This window comes from Brachyistius frenatus, unplaced genomic scaffold (genome assembly GCF_029030835.1).
Source record: "Brachyistius frenatus isolate BFR_SWC_R1_liver_20210118 unplaced genomic scaffold, ASM2903083v1 Contig_16, whole genome shotgun sequence".
Classification (NCBI taxonomy): domain Eukaryota; kingdom Metazoa; phylum Chordata; class Actinopteri; family Embiotocidae; genus Brachyistius; species Brachyistius frenatus.
The window spans coordinates 1,976,523-1,999,925 of NW_027210615.1; the positions used below are offsets into that span (position 1 = coordinate 1,976,523).

At 39.7% G+C, this 23,403-nt stretch overlaps 1 protein-coding gene across 1 annotated transcript in view; it reads right to left on the reverse strand.

Moving 5' to 3' along the window:
* LOC138618272 (vitamin D3 receptor A) overlaps window positions 1-23,403 on the reverse strand; it is a 64,743-nt gene that overhangs the window by 2,980 nt on the left and 38,360 nt on the right. Inside the window, exons 3-7 of the mRNA XM_069693890.1 lie at window positions 14,909-15,056; window positions 13,852-13,982; window positions 4,929-5,113; window positions 2,951-3,050; window positions 1,995-2,172 (exon numbers count right to left, since the gene is read on the reverse strand). Of these exons, the coding sequence (XP_069549991.1) occupies window positions 1,995-2,172; window positions 2,951-3,050; window positions 4,929-5,113; window positions 13,852-13,982; window positions 14,909-15,054 (740 nt within the window). The 5' untranslated portion in view covers window positions 15,055-15,056. The remainder of the gene's footprint in view (window positions 1-1,994; window positions 2,173-2,950; window positions 3,051-4,928; window positions 5,114-13,851; window positions 13,983-14,908; window positions 15,057-23,403) is intronic.

Here is a 23,403-nt window from a genome sequence, read left to right on the forward strand (position 1 = left end):
GGACAAGGCAAATCCAGTTGGAAGTTAGCCAACCAGGTTATTAACACAAAAATGTAAAGAAAACAAAAAACTACTAAAGTGCTCTGCAAGATTAGTGCTAATGAAAATGTGACTGATAAGACAACTATGCTTCTAATGTTTCTATGAACGTTTTACTGAAACTTAAAGAATGTAGCATTAAGCAGAAACATGAAAAAACTAAGGGGTCTGCATTTGCAAGATGAGCATACATTTTTCAATAAAAACATTTTTGACTAGCAACATGAGCAGAATATTAATTCTGGACTTTAGGAGGACAGAGTACACAGAAACTGGAAAAACCAGAAGAACAACTCAGGAGTTACTGATCAGATTTGTTTTACATTTCATTTTGCTGACGCTTTTATCCAAAGCGACTTACAACACACCAATGGTACGCCATCGGGAGCAATTTTAGGGTTCAGTGTCTTGCTCAAGGACACTTAGGCATGTGGACAGGAGGAGCTGGGGATCGAACAACCAACCTTCCGATTAGTGTGCAACCCGCTCTACCGACTGAGCCACAGCCTCCACAGCCTCCCTGATTTTTAATCAGTAGGTTGTCACTCACACACTCACAGAGAGAGAGTCAGTGTGTGCTGTTATGAAGATACAGCAGAAGTCTCCACTGATAGAGCCTTTAGCAGTGTGCAAAAAAATAAACACAAAATTCAGCAATTGCAAATTAAGTGGGATTAAAATTCACCCAATGTCCACTCTAGATAAATACAACAAAAAAAAATCTCAATATCCTCATTCTCACTGCCAGCAAACACATCACATTATTTTATGAGATCCTTTTCACAGTGAACAGGTATTCATCAGTTAGATAGTTCTAATTAACCACCTTCACTCATAAATGAGTGTGAATAAGTGTGTATACTGTATGTGTGTGTGAGAGGGGAGACACAGCATGTGCAATGAGTACATTATATGGTTACTGTAGCAAATATATACATGTATCTTCACATGTATAATAACTGTTTGGTTTAAATTTCTGTGTCTCAACACGCAAACACATACATGCATTATGCATACCCATCTGGCAGGTATCATCTCTATTGTTTTAGAACACAGCCTCTGTACGTGCATACATTTATAAACGTATCTCCCAGCATGTATTTATAAAGCTACGGCCTGTTCCAGTGTATTCTTGGAAAAGCTTGTTTGTTTGGGAAGTGATAATGGCATCTCGCCTTCACCCAGTAACGTCCCTCATATATGTGGGCAGTAAATCAATGTGCTCGGCGTGTGGGTGGGGAGCTCATTCAGGCTGCTCGCCATTCTGTCTGTGTGTGCTACTGGTCGGATGCAGCAGGATTTTACAAGGCAAGAAATCATTACCAGGACTCAGTGAGACAGTACATAACTGCAGCGGTAATAAAGTTTCATTTCCAACATTGCAGGAATATGGTTTATGGTACCACAGGATTACACCGCCGCAAATCAATATGGAAGCCCTTCTGAGCCCATCCTGCTGACCTGCAGGTGTGGTCCGTTTATGCAGTCTGCTGTGTCTCGCTGACAGTCACACCAGATCATTAAAACGACAGCCCTGTTTGTTTAATTGGGGTCTCCATGCTCTCCATGATCTTCCAGAAGACATAGAGACGAGCCAAAGTAGCATATCTTTATAGTTGGGAAGATAAAACCAGCTTTGACATTTCTGGTTAATTAATGACTCAAATAACAGCAGATTTATTTTTCCGTCAACCAATTGTTTGAGCTATAAATTTAATTTGATCAGATTAGATGCATTAGGACCATGCAAATATCAGTAAAGTTCACGTGTTATAAGCTGACAAGGGTTTATTTGCCGTTATCAAATTTAAATGTTGTATCAAAGCAGTATAGGTTTCGTAATAATTTACAGTGACAAATTTAAAACCTTGTTGACTACACTGTACCGATACCTCCAAATCTAACAGTGTACTTCCTGGATGAAAATCAATCACTGCAGTGCACTGAAATTGTACCTGAAGCCTGGGATCATCTTGGCGAAGCCTATGACCTTCTGGATGCTGTAGGAGACCAAGTCAGCCAGGTGGGGCAGCATGGACAGTTTAGTGTCCTCCTCACTGGAGTCTGGACTACTAGCACCATCCTGATACAGCATTAACAGGTTGCTGAAGTTCATTTTGGTGTCCACTGACTCTGTTAGAGGAGGGGAAGAGGAGATGAGATGAGGGAAGAGGAAGAAGACAGACAGAGGGAGAGGGAAAAGTATGGAAGTCATTAAAAGGAGACATTTTGAACATTCAGAAACAGCAAAAAGGCAGTGAGAGGTTAAACAAAGTAAAATGGCAGGTGAGTTTAAAGTGGAGAGGAGTTCAAATAAAGATATAGGAGACACAAACCAGTTGTGAGTTTGTATAAAGAACTTCAAGAAAGCGCAATCACAAAACTCATGAACAACACAAAACAACTTTAGCCATACTTTAAATGTTAACATTAGCACCATAACAACAATGAAACTGAAGTTATATTTAAAAAAAAAACAACCTGAATAAATATTGATAACAGAGGAATAAATTGCTGCAGACAGTTTAAAATCCTGAGGATTTGCAACAATAAAATGAATACTGCATACTTTTTTTTTTTAAACAGCAACCAAGACCAAGGACAATGACAGAACAGGTACAGCAGATAAACACACAAATGTCCAAGCAATTAGCACAATAGAAAACACAATGAACATTAAGTGATGAGTTTATCATGTGTACATGTGCGTGTTTATTACAGTAAGTGAGAAACATTGCTAAGCTTATATTGGCCTACTATAACATTATATGAATGCAGAGGAACACATTAACTGCTAAAGTTTCTTTTTTGTTTTAATCAATAGCTCTCTTCAGGGCTGTGTCCTTGGTAAACGTAACGCTGAGTGATGAAAGAGTACAAGGACGGGAGAAGGATTCTTTATTCATCTCACCAGGTGAGTGGTTGAATGAGTCAGAGGAGGCATCAGACAGAGAGTGAAGGGAGGCAGCTCTGCTGGCACTGCGCGTTACCGGACCCTCACGGACTGGAGGCTGCGACGAACACACAGAGGAACACAAAAATGAATATCCTCACAAGGCAGCGCACTGCTGGGCTCCTCCTACTGGGTCCCACCTGGAGTTAAGAATCAAATGATGTACAAGTCCAAGTAATCACCACACAGCAGAGAGCCATTTAATAGAAGCGTGGTTACTAGAACTCCTTTTTTTTGTATCCCAACCATCTTATATAAGTCATATATAAGAAAAACATTTTAACGTTTGTAGCAACTTTTATAAAGTGCATGAACACACAGCTGACAGGGAACAGATTAATATGCACATGTAGAACATGCACAACATTTGGTGTCGCGGCTCTGACCTCATTGCTCCCACAAGAAAACATCATGTTCAACCCAGCAGGGAGTGACGATACCAACGGCTGACAGCAACCTCGGCAGCAGAGTGTGCGTAAGCAGAGGACTGATCAGAGCACTGGGATATGTCTCGAGTTGGACTGCCTGAAGCTCACAGGCTTCACTTCACTTCTGTATGCTCCTGTGTTGGCCTTTTAATTTTTTTTAAGTGTTCTCCAAACAGCTACAACATAAGTTTATTGCCTTTGTCGTGTCCTCATTAAATGTGTACCCAATTTATTCAGTCAGGTTTTCGTGCGTTTTATTTTTAGGATTACCTGACTTCATGCATGTGAGGTTCACATGCAGTTGAATGTAACACCCACAACTCGCATATTTACCACCCAGCTGGAGTGTGGTTGTGGCTGTCTGCAAGAATTACACTTGACACTAATAAAACACAAATAAATCTAAGAGGTTTTTTTTTTTTTCCTCCATCTCATTTACTCTGGACAGCCCAATTGCTGTTGTCCACAGTATGTTCTCTGAAAGTATCGTGTTCAAGCTGCTGTTTGGTGAATAAATGCCTGGGTTACTTGTGTTAAATAAATTAGAAATGCATATGGTAGCTGATGAGTCGGTGTGAAGTGCAGAGGAGTGGAGTTACAGACATTATTTACAGCTTTCTCAAGATCAGAGGGACAGAGCAGACTCCCTTCGCTTTCATGCAGAGCACAGTCATGTTACTATGCATTTCTCCACATGAAAACCACACGTTAATAAACCCTGCTGACACTACCACCTGCCATGCATGTGTAACTAAAGATGAGTCCATCATGGTCCAGTGTAGTTAAAATGTCTGTGCCTCAAACACCTCTGTGACCTGCTGGGAGTGTAGGCATCAAACTTGCCAGTATTCAGTTGCTTATGTGTTTATGTGATGTTTTTTTAGAAGCGCAGATTCACTTGTAAATGGTCGGCATGAACTGGAGTAAATCAAATAGAAAAATGCAACAAAGTTTAATTTTATACAATGGAGGAAACCACAATGTAGGTGTGGTTGCACCCTGCTGGAGTAGTTACATCGGTTTAAAACTTGATGCCTCATACACATGGCCACCATTGTCCATTTACTCTGCACAAGAGTTAAAGCTCAGTTTGTTAGGTAAAGTAACATTAACACTTCCCGCCCTCCCTGCTGAATATCAAACATGGAGAAGTGTTTTAGCTATAATTATATCCCACTTCAGCCAAATTACAGTCATGTACAAAGTAAAAGAGAGAATCTGTAGTGGTAAACCAGATGGCATCCATATACTTCTAGGACATTTTCTTTGAAACCACAGATCAGGTACATTGTATTGTATGTAACTTGTGTTGATAAAAAAAATGTTTGGTTAGTTAAATTTGGTTGGATATAGTATTGTGACTATAATCTATGGTTCAGGGAGCACTCCCTTCTGCTACATGACATCATGACCTGCTCCACCCGTATTCATGTTGGAGAACAAAGTGATTAAGTGACGGTAATGTGCGTGTGGTTTTGTTAAAGTAAGTAATTTTGTAGTGGACTAACCCGAAAGCGAGAGAAGTCAGAATAGGAGGCATCGTAGGTCTTGTGGTGAGCTTCCACCAGGCTGGAGATGATCCGAGTCTGCTCCTCGTTCAGCCGGGGTCTCATCGCCTCCCGCGCTGCCTCCTCTTCTTTCCTCTTCAATATCATTTCTTTTTTCCTTTGAACCTCCTCATCTGTCAGTATGACTGCAAGAGAGGATGGAGCAGGGGATATTTTAAAACTTCTTACGGTAAAATGATGATCAAATTCACCAGCACATACACATTCACATGCTGATGTCAAACCTGGCCATAAAAAGAATGTACCCAACAAATCAGTAAACATCGCCATTGAATGCATGCAAATGTAGGCTTCAATTAAATCAGCTGCGTTCGCATTCATATGCGAATTCAAACATTCATAATCTGTATTTTGGATGATGAACTTTTACTTGTTTCAATCCATCAAATAAAGTTCTAAAGAAGTTAAGCTGCAAATAAGTCCTGTATTTAATCAAGAGCTTACTCCATTATCACCCCACGTATCACTTGGTAGTAACGGATACGGGCTTGCCTCAGTGAAAGTTAACACACGCACAGGTCCACAGTCATGGTATCATAGTGTAAACAGACGACACTGACACTATCAGCATTACACTGATGTAACCATATATCAAAGACCGCTTCCTTGATGCTTGTTTCTAATTAGATACCAATGACTGTTAACTTAAATATTAACATTTTTGCATCAAATCCTGTAGTCCATTTGTACTATGGTGTCTCAGGCTCATATTATGTTGTAACTGGGTTTAGCTTGTTGTCATGGTAACGGGAACATTTTCATTCTGAGTTTTTGATTTGAATTAATCCAGGTACACTTACACGTTTAATAGATGGTGGTTACATGACGAGTCTCGAGAAAAAAACAAGCTGAAAATAAAGTCATGAGTCACAGAAATAGAATAGGTCTTATATTGTACCTTAACAACACTTTCAATGAACCGCTGACATTTTCAAAAGCAACATTATATAGAGGCTTTGCTCACTTTCAGCATCCCAGAAGTGAAATCCCAAAGTGTTACTTTCATTGGCTTCTATCACAGGAATACTGACCAGCTTTAGGCTAGATTGTGGTCTTAACAGGGACAAAAAAAAAAAAGTCAGCAGTAAAAGTAGCTCAGGGAGATGTAATGTAAGCACCAAATATTTCTATCCCCAGTTACATGAACCATATATCTCAGGTTGGCACGCAGAAAAGGCCCGTCATGTCTCTTGCCTTTTTATACGGCTGATGCAGCGGGTGTTGGATATTTAAGTGCCTTTTGCCTTATTCATGCTGCAGGAGCAGAGACAGCAGGCAGCGCGGCACAGTGGTGCAGAATGGATTAAACATACTGTTTGTAGTGACTTTTTTAGCTCCAACTAGATGAGAGGGTCCTTTGGGAATTCATGGGTTAGCACGCCACTTCCACATGTCTTAGAGCATTACATTGGTTATGCCCTCAACACTCATTACTTATCACGGATCACAACAGATTTATATCCGTCTCTTTTGGATTTTAAGCACAATAAATATACATATGAATACATATACATAATGAATAGTGCGCATTTAAATGGTTGTATATTTTAGCAGTAATTGCTCAAATGCTATGCCACCTAATGACAAAGTCCGACCGCTTTCACCATAATAAAACATATTTAAAACCCAAGTGGTTAAAGCTGTAATAAAATCTCAAAATGAACCTCACTGTCAACATTTCCTGAAGCCTTCAACCAACATTAAACATTAAAATACCCAATACATGGTAATTGCAGGATGTGTGGAGTTGGTGTCAACTTTTTCCATAATCATCAACATTAGCCTTTTGCAACAAATAACAAAGCAGAACAGGGTAGAACTGAAAACGCTGGTCCCCCCCGCAGTGAATAATGAAAACACCCTGTGACTGTAAAAAGCACTGCCATTCAAAAAAGCAATATTATACCAAGAGCTACCTTGGGCTGACTGATCCAGTTCAAGGTATGGATGTGGAGAGGCTTTACTCAACACTTATCTTTGATTCAGTTCTGTAACACACACAATTCCTGCAGTGCAACATTTTCCTTTCAAAAGAGGCCTCTCAGCAACAGAGTGAATGACCAACATCTGGATGTGTGTAGCAGAGTTGCCCCTGATGGTGTGAAACAGGAAACCATGGATTACAAGCGGTGCCTGAAGAAATTTAATAAAGTGGAAAATAGGCGCCTCAAACATTCAGAGTTCAGACGTGACATCCGTGATGAAAACGTCTGTAAAAATCCTTCTGTGTTCTTGTTCGACAACTCTGTTAAAAGAGCCAATTTAGAACTTTAATTTAACATTATATCATTCTCATTCGTTTAATTAAGTAATAAAGTTTGGCATGCCGTAGAAAGTTTTCACAGTGAAGGCAGACAGGGCCTCAAGCAACTGCTTTGAGCGCATATTCATTTTTCCACTCAACATAAAACATACATGTTAAACATGCACCTGTAAATACTGTTTATAAAAGGACAACAAGACCAAACACACACACACACTGTATATACACACATAACTACTATATATTCAACATGAGCCTATTGGATTCAAGTATGTGTTTGTCTACCACACGTTTCAGAACATGATGTTTCTGTTAAGCCTTGAGAAAGAAGCAGGAGGAGTGTTGCCACTGTTGTAAATAAGAACACATTTCCATATTCCTAGCACACATAAGAAACTACAGAAAATGCAAAGCTAATACCAGAAATGGAATAACATTTTTAGCACCAAATCAAAAACTGCCTAATATTTCCAAAGCCAAATTCTAAATTTTAAGTAATTGCACATGGCTTTTTGTCTTTATATTGTACAAAAGTATAAAAAAGTACAAAAAAGTAGAATTACCGAAGTAGAATTTTCCACTTAGTATTTCTGTTATCCCGATGTGAAGTCTGTGGGTCACTGTAGTCACTGCAGGAGCAATGCCCTGACCTCTGATTGCCTTGGCCCATATTATCTCTTTGCCACACTAGACGATTACCCATGGAGTGTTCAACTGTGCAGACAGACAGACGGCATGATTACCAGGCAACTGCCAAGGAGAGTCAGGCTGTAATGGCCCAGGCCCAGAGTGATGAGGTCACAACACGCGCAAATACAGTGACGAGTCTGGCAATCTGGCAGCTACAGACGGACTGTCTCACTATTCAAACATTACAGACAGTCAATTTAGCTTTCAGCGAATGATGCCATTTGTTTAGGTTCACAGGGAGGGCATGGGATTTTTTTTTTTAAAAGGCTCCTTACAATATTTACTTTTTCCGACTGCAAATAAAATGTAAATTAGAAGAATTAGCATTTACATGGTTGAACTGGAACAGAGATTTCTGCATGTTGGCATGTGGAAACCTGAAACAACGGTAAGTACAAATTTGGATCAAAGTGATAGCTCCATATATATATATATACACTTTCATTAACTACTAATCGAAGAGACCAATGAGATGACATGGATGACTGTAAATGAAATAGTACTCAGATCATGCACTTCATACCAACTACTCATTTTCCTGGAAGCTGTAAACAACTATATGTGAAGTGGGTTGGCAGTGATCGCACCATGGACATAACCGCATAATGTGGTGATGCAGACAACAAAAACAACAACAACTACTACTGGCTTAAAAAGGCAATTGAATGAATTTGACTGCTTAGCTAAGCAGGCTTAACATGGCTTTCATCTCTTTTTAAACCACTGCCATTAATTAGGCTTTGGCTGTGCTCCAGTACCTATCCAGACCCGAGCCAGGAACAGACTGTCTAGAACCACTCCTTGTGGTGAGAACATCCAAGCATGAAGGACATAACTTGATCATGAATAGGCCCAGTTTGGTCAAAGTTTGGCACAAGTTGTCGTCATAGCAGCTATTCTAAGGCCGGGACATGATTGAAAGAGTCAGTTCCCGGCCAAGTTTGAGCACTGGTGCCATAATTAAGGTAGGAGTTCACAAAAAACAAGAGCCCATCAAAGGAACATCTTGACCACCCTGCAGTGCTTGGCAGCCATGCAGCAGTTTACCAAAAGTAAGTTTGCTGTTTGGAAAGCAACTGATTAGATGTAGTGCCCGGCGTGGCAGAGGGGAGCAAAGAAAGAGAGACCGAAATAAAGGCAAACAGTGAGGGTGAGAATTAGTAAAAAAAACAGGTTTTGGTAAACACCAGTAACGCCAGAGACACTGGCAAAGAGGGAAAGGCAAAGAGTGTGTGGTGGACGCCAGCAGCTCACAGCGGGCTTACTCATTAACCAGTGGAACAACCAGTTAAACACAAAAGAGTCTGCTAACACTCAGATTTGGTGTGATATCTGTCAAGCTGGATTTAGTTTGTGTAGCCAAGATTTTCGCATCAGTGCACCGGGTTTGTGATGTCCCCGAGGTAAATTAAGGTCAGTCAGGCGTCAGGGCACCTACACATGCTGAGCGTGACGTAAAACGGCTTATCAATAGACCACAATGGAAGCATGCATGGGGGGCAGGAAGGTGTATCTTTACTCAGCAAATCTGAAAGCAAGTATTGTGTATTTATGTGGGCTTTAATCCAACCACTTATTTGCCTGTGTTTCGTATCAATGAACACATCAGGATCTTTTTCTATTTGCAATACATGTGTTGGTTGAGCTACTGCTACAACAAATGTGGTATATTGCAACGGTGCAATGGATACAAAATAATACTAAATAAATGCTAAATAATCAGACACCTCCATGTGACATGTTTTTGGTCTATGTAACCATAAACTGAGCTTCTGGCAGTTATGGTAATATAGGTGTAAAGGTTGGCGAATGGACAGAATACAAAAGGCTGAGTGAGAGGAGGAGGAATTTGAAATAGGGAGCCAGTTGGAGGGCAGCGGAGAAGCTTGGCTATGAAACGACACGGAGGGCGGGAGTTCAATCATCTAAAGGCTAAAACGCTTCAGAATCGCTCCTGTGATTCTAATCCTGTTACAAATAAACACCCGTTCAAGCATACAAATGTACACAAACATTGAAAGCATGAATACACACTCACACACAAGCGGGGAGGTCTTTTTTTTTCTGGCATCTTTCTAACCTCTGTCAAATAAGGACGGTGTAGGGGTGTTTACTACGAACTCAGCTGGCACAGCTCACGGAGGGCACACAAACAAACAAACAAACACACACACACACACACACACCGACACACAGTTCCAATCTGAATGGTGGTGAGGCTTAGACAAAGTTGCCAATAAAAAGAGAGGACCGCATAAAGGAACACTAGCACACACCCACAAAAACAAACAGTTACTGAATTGTTCAAAAACATATCTTTGATCAAAACGGAAGAGTTACAGTGGGAAAAAAAACAACACAATACATCCTGAAACCTAATCCTAATGGCATTGATTTTTTTTTTTGTATACATCTAAGTACCAATAGAAAATCAAAATGGTGAAAATGGCTTTTGAAAAACGACAGAAATAAACAATCTTACTGTGTTTTAAACAGTGAGTTTCAAAAGGTTAAGGTTGCCCAGTGGCAACCACAAGTAAACACAAACCTGGAAAATCATGACCATACATATGTTTATTCTCCTTTATTAGCTCCACATGCTGGAGTTTGTGGCACAATGTGTGCATACTGTACAGTACCATTGTGTTGAGACTCAACTCAGACTGACTAACAAAGACTCAAAGGTAATCAATGCAAGGCTTTCAACTTTCAACCAATCAGTGCTCAGTGCCACACTTTCATATTGGCCTCAGCATGGATTTTAAACTTCAGGCCACTCTGACTGTTGTTACAGTATAGCCACATCATCAAACATAGAACAAAACAAGGACGCACACAGAAAAAAAAAAAGAACACTGGCATGCTCAAAACCAGGGGAAATGGCTCATCGATTGTTACTGGCTGTACACTGCTTTATTTACTAAGATAAACATAGGCCAGGTCGTGAGCAGATGAGCAAGGTCACGTGAACACAAAGCGAGTGGAGGGGTACTTTATTTAGTTTTTATGAGGAGAGGCGTGCATCACAGTCAATACACTCTGAACCAGTTATTCAAGCTTAAACTTGCTCCTTTCTTTTTTCCAGTTCATAAAAATGTTCTATTTTATAACTGCATAAAGGCTTAACATTCTCAATTTGTTTTCCAACTTCATTCTGTACATTTAACATGAAGGATAGAGAGGGTACAGTCATACTAAGTGCATGGATGTGCCAAAATCTCCACAGTCATAATATGTTTGTTTTTTACATAAATAGATAAATAATGTCAGACTCCTTCAACTAAAGGAGTGCACAATGCCCAGATAAAAACAATTAGTTACATGTGCAGAAGAGCCCAGAAGTATGAGCGGTTATTTGGAATCTACACGGTGGTTGTTGCGCAATATTTAATACATGAAACGTGTAGATCTGCAGTGAGTAATTACTGTTTGACAGTCTACTTTACTCCAATTGCAGAGTGCAGATCAACACATACCAGCTGCCTTTGGGCAACTGTGACGGGAGTCAGGGAGTCAAGCAAGGTCTCCAACATCATCCTGCTACATTTCTTTTCAGCATCACCCAGGAATGATGCAATTACAGTTGGCGCTGATGCAACAGTTTTCAAACAGGTTTGTCATTAGTGAAATGGTCAGGTTTTTCAACAGGTTTTTGTGTGAAAAAATGACTTCACTTACACCCAGCGGAGACGAGCAGAGCAGCTGTAATGTATATACGATACAAGCTGTGACAAACAAAGAGACCATTTTATCCTGATAAGAGTTGCTCTCTTCTCCTCTCGCTCCTCAACGAAGCACAGACACTCCACTGTCATATGGCTATTTGTGGTCAACATGGTCGTTATCATCAGTCTGAACTCACACACACACACACACACACACACACACACACACACACACACACACACACACACACACACACACACACACACACACACACACACACACACACACACACACACACACACACACACACACACACTGTTTGTGAATGAAATGTGGGCTTGACCATTGGTTGTCTCTGAAGAAAGCGAATCATTGTTGAAGAGGATTTTAACCCCCGGCTTCCTTCCTTCCTTTCTCATGCTCCCCCTGTCATCCACTACTTGTTATGGTAATGCTGATGCACTGCTGATGGCACCTCCCACTGGTGGGTTAGTTTGCCATAATTCATATGGATACTGACTTGCAAAAGCAGAGTGAGTGGTGCTTTTCTATTTAAATAAATGGGATGCAGGAGCAGTGTTGTAGGAACCACTGGATAATGTGATCATTTGTAAACATGTAGAATACAGATACCCCGCAATGCTACTCGTCATGAATCAATTGTGACATTTTGTGTTAACAACGGGTGAGGCCATTTCTCATTCTTCCTTCACAGCACCTTCGTCTTATATTACAACCAGGCCTTGTTCAGTTTGCATAACCAACATGGCTGCCACACTGCCTTTCAAACATATGAGACAAGGCCGTGTCAGTACCAGTAAGAGCAATTACTACACTTTGATTAACATCAACTAAACTGCACTGATGATAGAACCGCTGTCTGTTAAAATAAGAGCAGGATTAAAAACATTAACAAATATTTGCAGCTACTATTTGACCCAGGCCTGAAGCATCATACGGTACATATTCTTATGCATATGCTCTACTGCCTGTGTCCCTGCTGCAAATCAGCTCAATTTACACTAAACACTGATTGTACTGGCTGCTGTTCCTTTCGCATGTCTTTAAACATTGGATTAAAAAACAGTTTACTGCTAGCACCAGCCAACGTCTTCAGCTACAGCACCTAAATAACAGTTACGAGGTTTCATTTTGAGTTGGTTTTTGTGGCTTGATATTGAATATGGCATTGATTTAAATTCTGGATTAAGGTGGATGTTTTGTTTTTTTACTGATACAATTTGAAGCTAAATTGCCGGAAAAAAAAAAGGAATAAGGAAAAGATCATTTTTTGATCGGGCCTGTGAGCTTCCCTCTTCTGACTGGCTTATTAACACATCATTGGCACTGTCAACAATACTGCGTGGTCAAGTTACATCTCACCTCTAATCTTTTTGATGAAGCCTAATTCTGCAATTCTACTGGTGTCAATGTAGACAAAAGCCCACCACAAACACAAAAAACACAGTATTCTGCTTTAGAATAAAGTTAGCCACCCCTACATGCGATCCAAACACATAAAACTTAGACCTCGCTTAGATTCACAAACCCTAAGCCCAGAGAATCTTCCTCTGAGACGATGAGTAGACGGCCTTCCTCTGACAGGAATCAGGACTTTTGCTGATTGGAGTGTTGTGTTCTTCATTTAGCGAGTTCTGTATCTCTGATGAAGCCGTTTTTCGGTCTCTGAGTGAACAAAGCTTGATGTATTGATCTTCTGATGGTGAGCTAACTTTTGGTCTGCCTGGTCGTGCTTTGGGTACGACTGATCCAGTTTCCACAAAGAGTTTTACAGCTCCATGCACTGCCCTCTTAGAAACCTTCAGTCTAGCCATGATTTGATGCTGAAAACAACTCAGAACAACAATCTGACTTCTGACACTTTCACAGTTTACCACTATCACAGTGTAACTTAGTAAGCAATGTTTTGCTGGAAACTTGAGGTAAGGAAAGGTCGGGGAAATCTGACCTTTCGTATGAAGGAGTTAACATGGGAAACAATTTGTCTCATTGACCTTTTTGAGAATTTTCTCAAATTATGTGATGTGACAACGATCAGACGGGGTCCTCGCTTGATTAACTGTCAAAATGTAACTGCGTTGCAACATGTCCAGTTATCTCGTCAGTCTGGCTTTCATGTTTGTCAGAACCCGCAGCTACAAACTCATTACAACAGAAGATCAAAACTGTGAAGAGAGCTCCAACAAATCAGCAGCAGTGGCAGAATGTCTTGAAGTGACTTACATTCTTTCATCATGCCGATGTCAATGCAGCGTTTGAGACGACAGGCCTGGCAGTGACGTCGGTTGTCTTTCGTGATGGTGCAGCTTCCGTTGAATGGACAGGTGAAGGAGGCTTTACGTTTCATGCTGCGCCTGCAGGAGTGCAAAATAAATAATTTACTAATTTAAAGCATTTATTTTCTATTGTGGTTGAAATATAGGGGATATGATTAAGTAACAAAAATAGTTTGGTAATTATGCCACTTAATATGAATGTTTTCCTCCATCTTCGATATAAATCAGGGCTAAAGATGAACTGCACAAATTTAATTTAACAATATCTTATTTTGAATCATAAATGAAGAAAAAAAAAAAGTGTGTGTTTGAGTGAGAGAGAGATGAGAGAGATGAGAAATGGGGAAGAAAAATAAAATTACAGACACCACTAAATAATGTACATTGTTCCGAAAGCATTGCATGGATGTTCATGTAGCCAGACAGAAAAAGACATCAACACGAACAACAGTGTCCTGGCATTAGGCAGTCATATCATCCTCTTTGAATGTGCAGGCAATGGCAACATTATGCATTATTGATTTAATTTTACATACAACTAAAAAAGACCTCCAAAAAAGTATGTGCAGTGTGTCTGACAGATTGGCTTCAAAGTAAAAATAATCCTAATTTCTGAAACCTCACATGGGCGAAAAATGTAACTTAATTTTCATGAATTCATTGTTTGTGTGTGAACCTGACTAAGACAGAAATCTTAACATTTTCACACGTTTACACCGTTTACTTTTTCTGTGTTTTGTCTTTCTGGATCTGTAACAGTTATGTCTGGAATAAGTCTTGAAATTATAAATGTGCAGATTCAGTTCAAATTCTACCCCCTCCGTCCAAAAAAGAGGAAATCTTGTTAAAGGCATAAGATGCCCAACATTAAGCCAACAGAATGGAAACTGAGAGCACCTCCTCAACATGTTAAAAGGCTGCTTACATTCAACAGAAACAATAACATACAAACAGAAACGTAGCACAGACGATATGAAGGCACAAGAACTCGGGACGCCGCTGACCTGAAGAACCCCTTGCAGCCCTCACAGGTCATAGCATTGAAGTGGAAGCCGGTGGCCTTGTCGCCGCACACGCCGCAGATCCGCGGGGCGTTGCGGTCGAACTCATCCGGTCCAACCACTGACGTCGTCACCGTCATGGGCTCCATCACTGAGTGGGAAAAGGAAAAGAGAGACGGGATTAAAACCCGTTCGACACTCCAGGCCTGCTCCTCGTTTTCAAACGTATAAACCCGAAAGGATGTGAAAGGGAGAAACGTAAACTGCGAGCGTGCATCCATGAATTTCACCAACCTCGAGTAAAGCTTAAAAATCTGTTGGTTTCCTCTGCCTGTGTGGTATGTGGGAGTCTTTGAGTGTGCGCTTGATGGTGATGTGTGTATTTTCCTCCTCTTATACAAACAGGTGTTAGACTATTAGCATATTAAGCAAAAGGCACTGACAGCCACACTCTGCATCCTGCAGCTATTGGCTGAATGAGTCAGCAGACACAGGCAGGCAGACACACACACACACACACACACACACACACACACACACACACACACACACAGTCCACATATACGCAAAATCTTAGGAATTGTCAAATAACAGTGTTAACGGGAAAAATAATTAATGACAGAAAAGGGGCCATTTGCCAAAGACTGAAATGACTGAGGCATTCAATACTGCCAAGATGAAATATTCTTGACGGTTTTCAATTTTTTCCACACATACACCATCTGGCCATCCCCCATGAGATAAACAGCAGTAGAGTAACACACACCGACTGGCAACTGTGATCAAACTAATGCATATCAATCGGTTTCCAAACGCCTCTGTCTGTAGTCTGAAGAGCTGAGGATGCTTTGAGGGAACCAAAAAGGAGAATACGGTAAGAAAATAACTTGAGAGACACACAAAGAGAAATTAAATTATTTAGGTTGTCTGAAGTAATTTGGTGTAATGATGCACGTTTTGTTTTTTTGTTTGATTATTTTTTTTATTATTCAGACTGAAAACACCAGTGGAAGTTGTGAAACTGGGGGAAAAAAATCAGCCTTGATACTAAATTACAGGAAGTGTTTCACCATGCAGATTTGATGAACACCCTGACGCTTCTGCAAAACAGTTAAAAAACACAATGGTGCATTTTACTACCTGAACAAACTTGACTATGAACAGTGTGCATCCGTAAACAAACTCTGACCCATCCGTATGCATGTTTTGGAGACGGGGAAAAGGTGAATCGAAGCCAGATTGTAGAAATTAAAACGTTAAAGGCATCTTGATACGTAACAAAGCCTCACACACATTTAATTTCACTTCAGATCACATCTTATTCGGGCGTGGGTCCACTTTATTATTAACGTTCTAACCAGCAGGGTCATTTTTGCTCGCGACCTATAATTATTTCATAAGCAACTTTCAATTGTAAATGATAGAAGCAAACCTATATCTCACATTTAATTCCGCTCATTATATCACCACCACGTTAACGTTGCAAACTGTTCATCATCATCATCCTTTGTAAAAAAAACAAAACAACAACAACATTGACATCAGGTTAAAGAACTGCAGAACAGACTGTCATTTTTTTGTGCATGTTTTCTCATTGTGCAGTTTAATGTTGGTGTGAGTAGAAGCTCTCAGGTGCCCAGAGCGCGTCGTCATGGAGACATCGCGGTGGAACTTCTTTCACTGTAGCAGCAACGTGTTGCCGCTCACCGTGTTTTCTTTTGCTTTTGACTCCACTGCTGTGACCACCGAACAAACATGCGCTTCATATCCTCCACCTCGTCTACAAGCAGCTCAATTTCTGTCGGAAAAATTTCATTTCCAGGTTTTCTTCTCCGTTGTTTACAGCATTAATCTACTACCTGTGTGTCTTCATCATGCAGAAAAGTGCCGGACAATACTCCTTAAGTTCTCAGGACTTCTTTATGCTCGCTGTCCCAAATGCCAGAACGGAAATGGGAAAAAGGGCTTTTGTGTACTCTGCACCCTCATCGTGGAATATGTTGCAGAATGATTTAAAACTCAAAGAACTGATACCACTTACTGCTTTTAAATCTAAAATGAAAGAAATAGAGGCAGGTTCCCAAAACTGTCAATGTTTTTAAATTGACCAGGTTACGTAACGGACTCTTAACCTTTAGTTTCTTTTAACTTGTCTCATTCTGTGTTCTTCTGTCTGTGTGTTTCTTATGTTGCTGCCTGTCTTGGCCAGGTCTCCCTTGAAAAAGAGATTTTTAATCTCAATGGGACTCTCCTGGTTAAATAAAGGTTCAGAAAGAAAAAAAAAGAACCACTGATCCACATGGCTAACTTTATATGCATCAATCTGTAAAATATGCTTTGCATCGACCACTTATGGTTGAATGCGGGCGTGTTGAAGGTGGGATGGGAGGCTGATCTACGTGCGCACATTTCCACGTGGATTGTGATTTATAAAGGAGGTTTTATAAATCAGAATATGTTTACACGTACTGTTAAGCAGCTGTTACTGACTAGGTTTTGGGCCGTTTCTTCAGGTGGAAAATTAAAGGAAATTGCTTTTGACTTGGGGGTTACACTTTTATGACCAAGTCAACACCAGTGAACAAAAACAGTGAAGAATATTTAATAATATAAATTGCCTTTCATGTCAAGCCAATACTAAAAATGAGAAACATACTGAATGGAGTTTGTTTTAATTGAAAGAAGATTAAAGGGAAGGGGGAGCGAAATAGGGAAAGTAAAAACCGAGACATGTAGAAAAAAAAACAAAAGAAAAGGAAAACAAAAAATGTAGCAAAAAGAAAATGTCCAATGCGACAAATACATCGTCAGTGGGTTTGTGGTACTGTTAAGCTTCAATAAAGAAATCCAAACCCAATGACAAATAACACCACAAAGAGAGAGGTGATCCGAGGGCAATAGAACTAAATGAGGACAAAGAGAGGAGGGGGGTGCATGCAATGAACTAAGGCACAGCAAGAGTCACGTGGCTGCAGAATTTAGCCTGTGGGGAGTTGACGTGCCTCGAAGTAGAACTCGGATTATGTTAAACGAGGACAAGGAGATGGAAGGAACTGGTGCTGAAAAGTGATAGATAGGAAGAGAGAAGTAAGGATCGAGGGGGTACGGGAGAGCACAAGTGAAAGATGGAGACAAACATAGTTAGACTCCATTAGGCCTCATTGCATCCTGGCTAGTTGGAAGTTTCAACACTATTTCACAGGAAAACACAAACTTAAACGCATGCGAGCCACACTTCAATGCTGCTGGACTACCACTGCAATGAATGTTGACCGTCTGGGCCGGGCTTGCGTGTACCTATGTATGCATATCAGGCATTTCAGGTGGCAGTGTTGGGATGGGTGAGGAGTGAGTTGACAGCACAGATGTGCCCACAAAACAAGACTTGCACCATTAGTCATCATGTTACGAAAACAGCTTTGTTTACTGATGTATCAGCAAGTGAATAATGAAATAATTGGGAGGGCGAAATGGGTAGACGGTGTCAAACATCTCAACGGATCTGCCAAAACAACCTGCCGTTTCATTAGTAGTGCTGATTAACAACAGTGCCATCAGGCTCCAGGTCTGTAATTATCACCTCTAATGTTAATTCTCTTTTAATCACTTCTCTGTCATTTTGTTTTTCTCTCTCACTTGCTTCACATTTGTAACACCGCTTAATAATAAGCATTTTTACTTGTTTATAGTCAGCATGATTAATTGATAGAGAAAAGAGGAAAGACATTTTAGCTGCCAGGTAATTGCATGTCTCCAAATTCTCTCGATTTCAACAACATCTGTTTGGTGTTTTTCATACAGTACAAACACTTTTCTACGATCATCATTATCTTTTCTTTAAAACACAACAATTAGGTATAAAGAATTGAAAATGTACAGGTGGTGGTGGGGGGCACAGCATGTGCATTGAGAGCCTCATGCATTTAGAGGGGGCAAGTGTAACCCAGGTTATTCTACATAGCTGCAATTTACAGATGTCCCTTAACCCTCGTGTTGTCCTTGGGTCAAAATGACCCACAGCTGTGTTCAACCAAGTTCTATTTTTAGTTCTATATTTTTTTTATATTTTTTGGGATCATTGGTCATCATTCTTTAAAGAAACCCTCACAGCCTCCTTGTCACCAATGATCCCCCAAAAAATATGAAAATAAAATAGAACTTGGTTGAACACAGCTGCGGGTCATTTTGACCCAAGGACAACACGAGGATTAAATGCCTCACATGCAGGCTATATGCAGTCTCTAGCTAGGTGGCAAAGTCTCTCGTCCCCACTCAGTTACTGCAGCACACACAACTCAGACAGACCAAGCATTAGTTTGTTTGAAAAGAGTGAAACAAAATGTTCTAATCTAGATTTACCAAAGTTGAAACCAAGTGATTTTATCTGTCTGGGAGAGCTGCCCAAGTCCAACCTACGTATGGGAAACAGTAGAGTGTGTGGTTATCAGAGAAAATAAGGCAGTGTTCTGATTAATAAATGATATAAGAAATACTTTATTCATTTTTTTAGGCAATTTAATAGATCAGTTAAAACTAATTCAGTCTCACTACATCTAAACAGTGCTGCTTCTTTGAATTACTTTAAGTCATTTTCATGTTTATTTAGACGCTCACTAGATACGAATAATGTGATATCCATGCCAACTAAACAAATATAATTGGATTGGAAGAGGCGAGGCAAATAATGTTATTGGACAAAACAGGACTCAGTTGTGGATAATGGATTTTTCATGGATTCATTTTCATGAAAGACTTGCATAAAAGTCAGTGTTTTTGCATGCGTGTGTGTGTGTGAGAGAGAGCGATTGTGTTGACAACAGAGAGCAGATTCATTAAACACATTACACAGCTAAGGTCACATTATCTCTGTATGAGAAAGACGAGATAAACTGTCGGCACAAACACAAATTCATGGACAGCTGACTATGGTGGTAGAATTACTTGAATGGTGCCATGGGTTTTTAACATTTAAATCATCTTGAATATCTATTTCCATTTTCTAGCTAAGAGGAAATAAAAGTCATATTTTTAGAGAATATTTAATATAATATATTATATATATATATATATATATATTTTTTTTTACAGAGCTTGTAGGACTTGCACAGTCTTACCAACTGATATTGAACAGAAAAATATTGTGGGTCAACTACATCCGCAGTAGTTAATTAATTAATCAAATACTCAATAGAAGATTAATCAGTAACTATTTGGTCATTCTTATCTTATCAATTATAAAAATATGCTCCTTTTGTTGTAGTAATATTAAAGTCATTTTCATATTGTGGGCTATTGTTCAGACTTAACAACATTATGAAATCACCTTAAGTCTATGAAAATGCTGTTCGTCAGTTTTAACTGTTGTTATGATGTTTTATACTCCAAAAGATGACTCAAGAAAATGTTTGGCAGATTTTAAGTTTATGAAAATAATCATTAGCTGCTGCTGGAACTGTGTTTTGTTAAACAAACCCACTCCCGTTTAGCTCATATTCCCTGTTACAGCACTGACTCCTGTCACTCACTACCTACAGTCCTTGCTGGTGCTGACACAAGAACAAAATCCAATGCTACGTCAAGCTTGTCGCAAACAAAAAAAGCAACACTGACTTTTAGCAAACTTTCAGTTTTTCCAACTTTGAGTAAATGTAATCTACAAGATTTCCATTTCAAAGAAACATCTTGAGGGTGTACACAAGCAGACTGTATTTTTTTTTTAAGCAAAACAGAAAACTCAGAATCGTAGCTGTCGAATCAAATAAAAATAAAAAACGCAGCATCAAACAGTCATCATATTTAACAGGACACCAGTCACAGAGCATTAGTGCTCTTCTTTGTAAACCCATGCACAGCACTAGTATTCATTAAAGTTATGCAGCACAAGGACTCAAGTTACATTTTAGGTGTCATGGCAACAGCAGTCTTGGCATCCTTGCAGTTGTCCCATCCCAAAAATCTCTGCTCTCACTCCTCATTCTTTCTTCCCTTCATGTCTCAGGCTGGATTACAGCAGAGCACCTCTGCAGAGGAAAATAACGTCAGCATAAACAGATAAAGCGGTGAACAGTGCGGCTGAATGCAAACCGAGTCATGTTCAAATTCATACAGGCCCTCGTAGGATATAAAAACGTGGTCCCATGAGACCGGCTCTAAGGACCCCATCACCATGCGGTGTGCAGCGACATTTTGCAGTCTTTACTGAATCACTGAGGAGAATACGTTGTTTTCCTGTTTCCACATAACTGACATTTAATTCAGAAAATGTATCAAAATACAGCCAAGCCAGTTTAAGAGCGGCAACACTGCAGTAAACCTGTAAACATTACGGAAGAGATGCGTGTTGTCCACAGCAGAAACGTGTTTTTAGTCACGTTGGATTCTTTTGGGAGCTTTTCCAATGCATGGTGTATGTCTGATAAATTATTTATAATAATTTCTGCCCATAAAATAGAGCAAACTTGGTGTCGATAACATTGGTCAACAAATAAATGATGAGATATACTTATAAAATCAATTTCTTTAAACTGTCCGATGCAGGTAACGATGATCGGGAGGCTCTTTAAGAGGCTTTTCAACTGACATTAGTTAAGACAGGAAAAACTACACATCCTAAACATTAGTATATAATATTGTTTATACTTAACAATATGGAAATGCAAAAAATGTCCTTGAGTATTAATGCAAAATAATTGCCATATCAATGACCAATAAACACACCCGCTTGCATTGGAAAGTACTCTACCAACAAAAACAAAGCCCTTCCAGGACAGTTTACTGTCGTATCTCCTTCAAAGCTGCATGTAATTATCTTGTGACTGTGTCTGCGTTTCTTTTCTCTGCAGCCCCTTCGGAGTTCAGTCACACTACTCTGCTGCGTTTGTCTTCATGCTTTCCTCCTGTTGTAAATCTGATGTTCCAGTTAGAAAAATCTATACAGACCACGAGCCTCTAAAACAGCAAGACCACATGTCTGGGGAGGGCAAAAGAGAAATATGTCACAGGTTGAACAACTAGTATGTACTGTGTCCCACACAGTAGACAGTCAGTGAGTGAGTGAGTAAGTGAGTGAGTGAGTGAGTGTGTGTGTGTAAGGGCTTTCAGGTAAATGGAGAATCGAGTGGGCTTGTCAATGCATTGATTAAGCTGTGCCAGTACTATCAAATACCATCATGATGATAGAGCATTTTGTCACTACAATACTGAGACCGGGTCTGATTATGAATGAAGAGCTGGTGGCCTTTGCTTGTATGTGCTGTTTTCACAATCCCAGTTCAGAAACCACAGCCTGACAAACTGATGATTGTGGGTTTTGTTGGGAAGAAAAGCATTCAAAAGCTCAATAACTGCTCTAACAGAAGACATACTGCAAAAAATGAACCATGAAGTAGGAAGGGAGTTTGTGTACAGTGTCCCATAGCCTCACTTAAAGACTTTTCTACTGTTGATTGTTAGCTTTGGACTGGATTTCAGTATTGTGAAAACAATGTGGGAGACCAGTAGGGAAAATAACTATTTAAAATTTTTCTTGAACACCACTCTTGTATGCCATCCAGAATCCAGAAGGGAGTTATTTCAGTCACCGTGTGGCTGAGGCAGCAAGCTTAAGTTTTCTTCAAAAAAAAATGTGCATAAAAGTGGAAAAGAACATTTGTCTGGTGTCTTTCCTACCTTTCATATCACGTGTTTACAGAGTGGCCACATGCTGCTGAAGTGGTTTAAACTTGGTGACAGGGAAGCTTAGAGGTTAAAGATAATGGGCCTCGTTCACTAACAGTGCGTACGCACAAATCTATGCTTAAACATTTGACGCACAAATCTGGGATTCATCAATATTTTTTTTCCTGAATTTGTTCAGAGTACGAGACCATGCGTACAAACAAATGATGACTACCTGGCTGTCTTAGAAAATATAAACGCACACCTTTTAGCATATTAAAACAAACTGCATTCATTAAAAAAGGATTTAGTAAACAACAATATTGAAAACCGTTTAATTTACTAATGCATTGACAAATTTATTAAATAGGCTAACCATTACATTGGCGCCATTTAATCCATATCAATTATTCTCAATTAAAATATTCACATATTCACAGATAATTGCAAATACCATAATTCTGAAATAAATTACCTGTGGCTACTCTTGGATGTCATCACTTTCACCCTCATTTCTAGGACATATTCCGCTTATGTTGGATGTTAATAATTGCTGCCAGTGTGTCATCCTCGGCCATCAGGTCAGGTGTTCCTTGTCCTCCATCTGTTTCCTTTTTTTTTTTTTTTGGTCCGTGATACGTTTCTTTGCTTCAACTTTAATACTGAACCATTTTTATTTTTATTTTTTTTAACCCTAGGCTATTTTATTTAGGGTAATTTCACTACCTTTACTTTTAAGCTCATATTGGTCATTGTTGGAACAAATCATTCATCATATGCTCCTGGGATATTTGCTAATCCCTCAGTTGTAGTGTAGGCCCATAAATATGTTGTTTTTAATA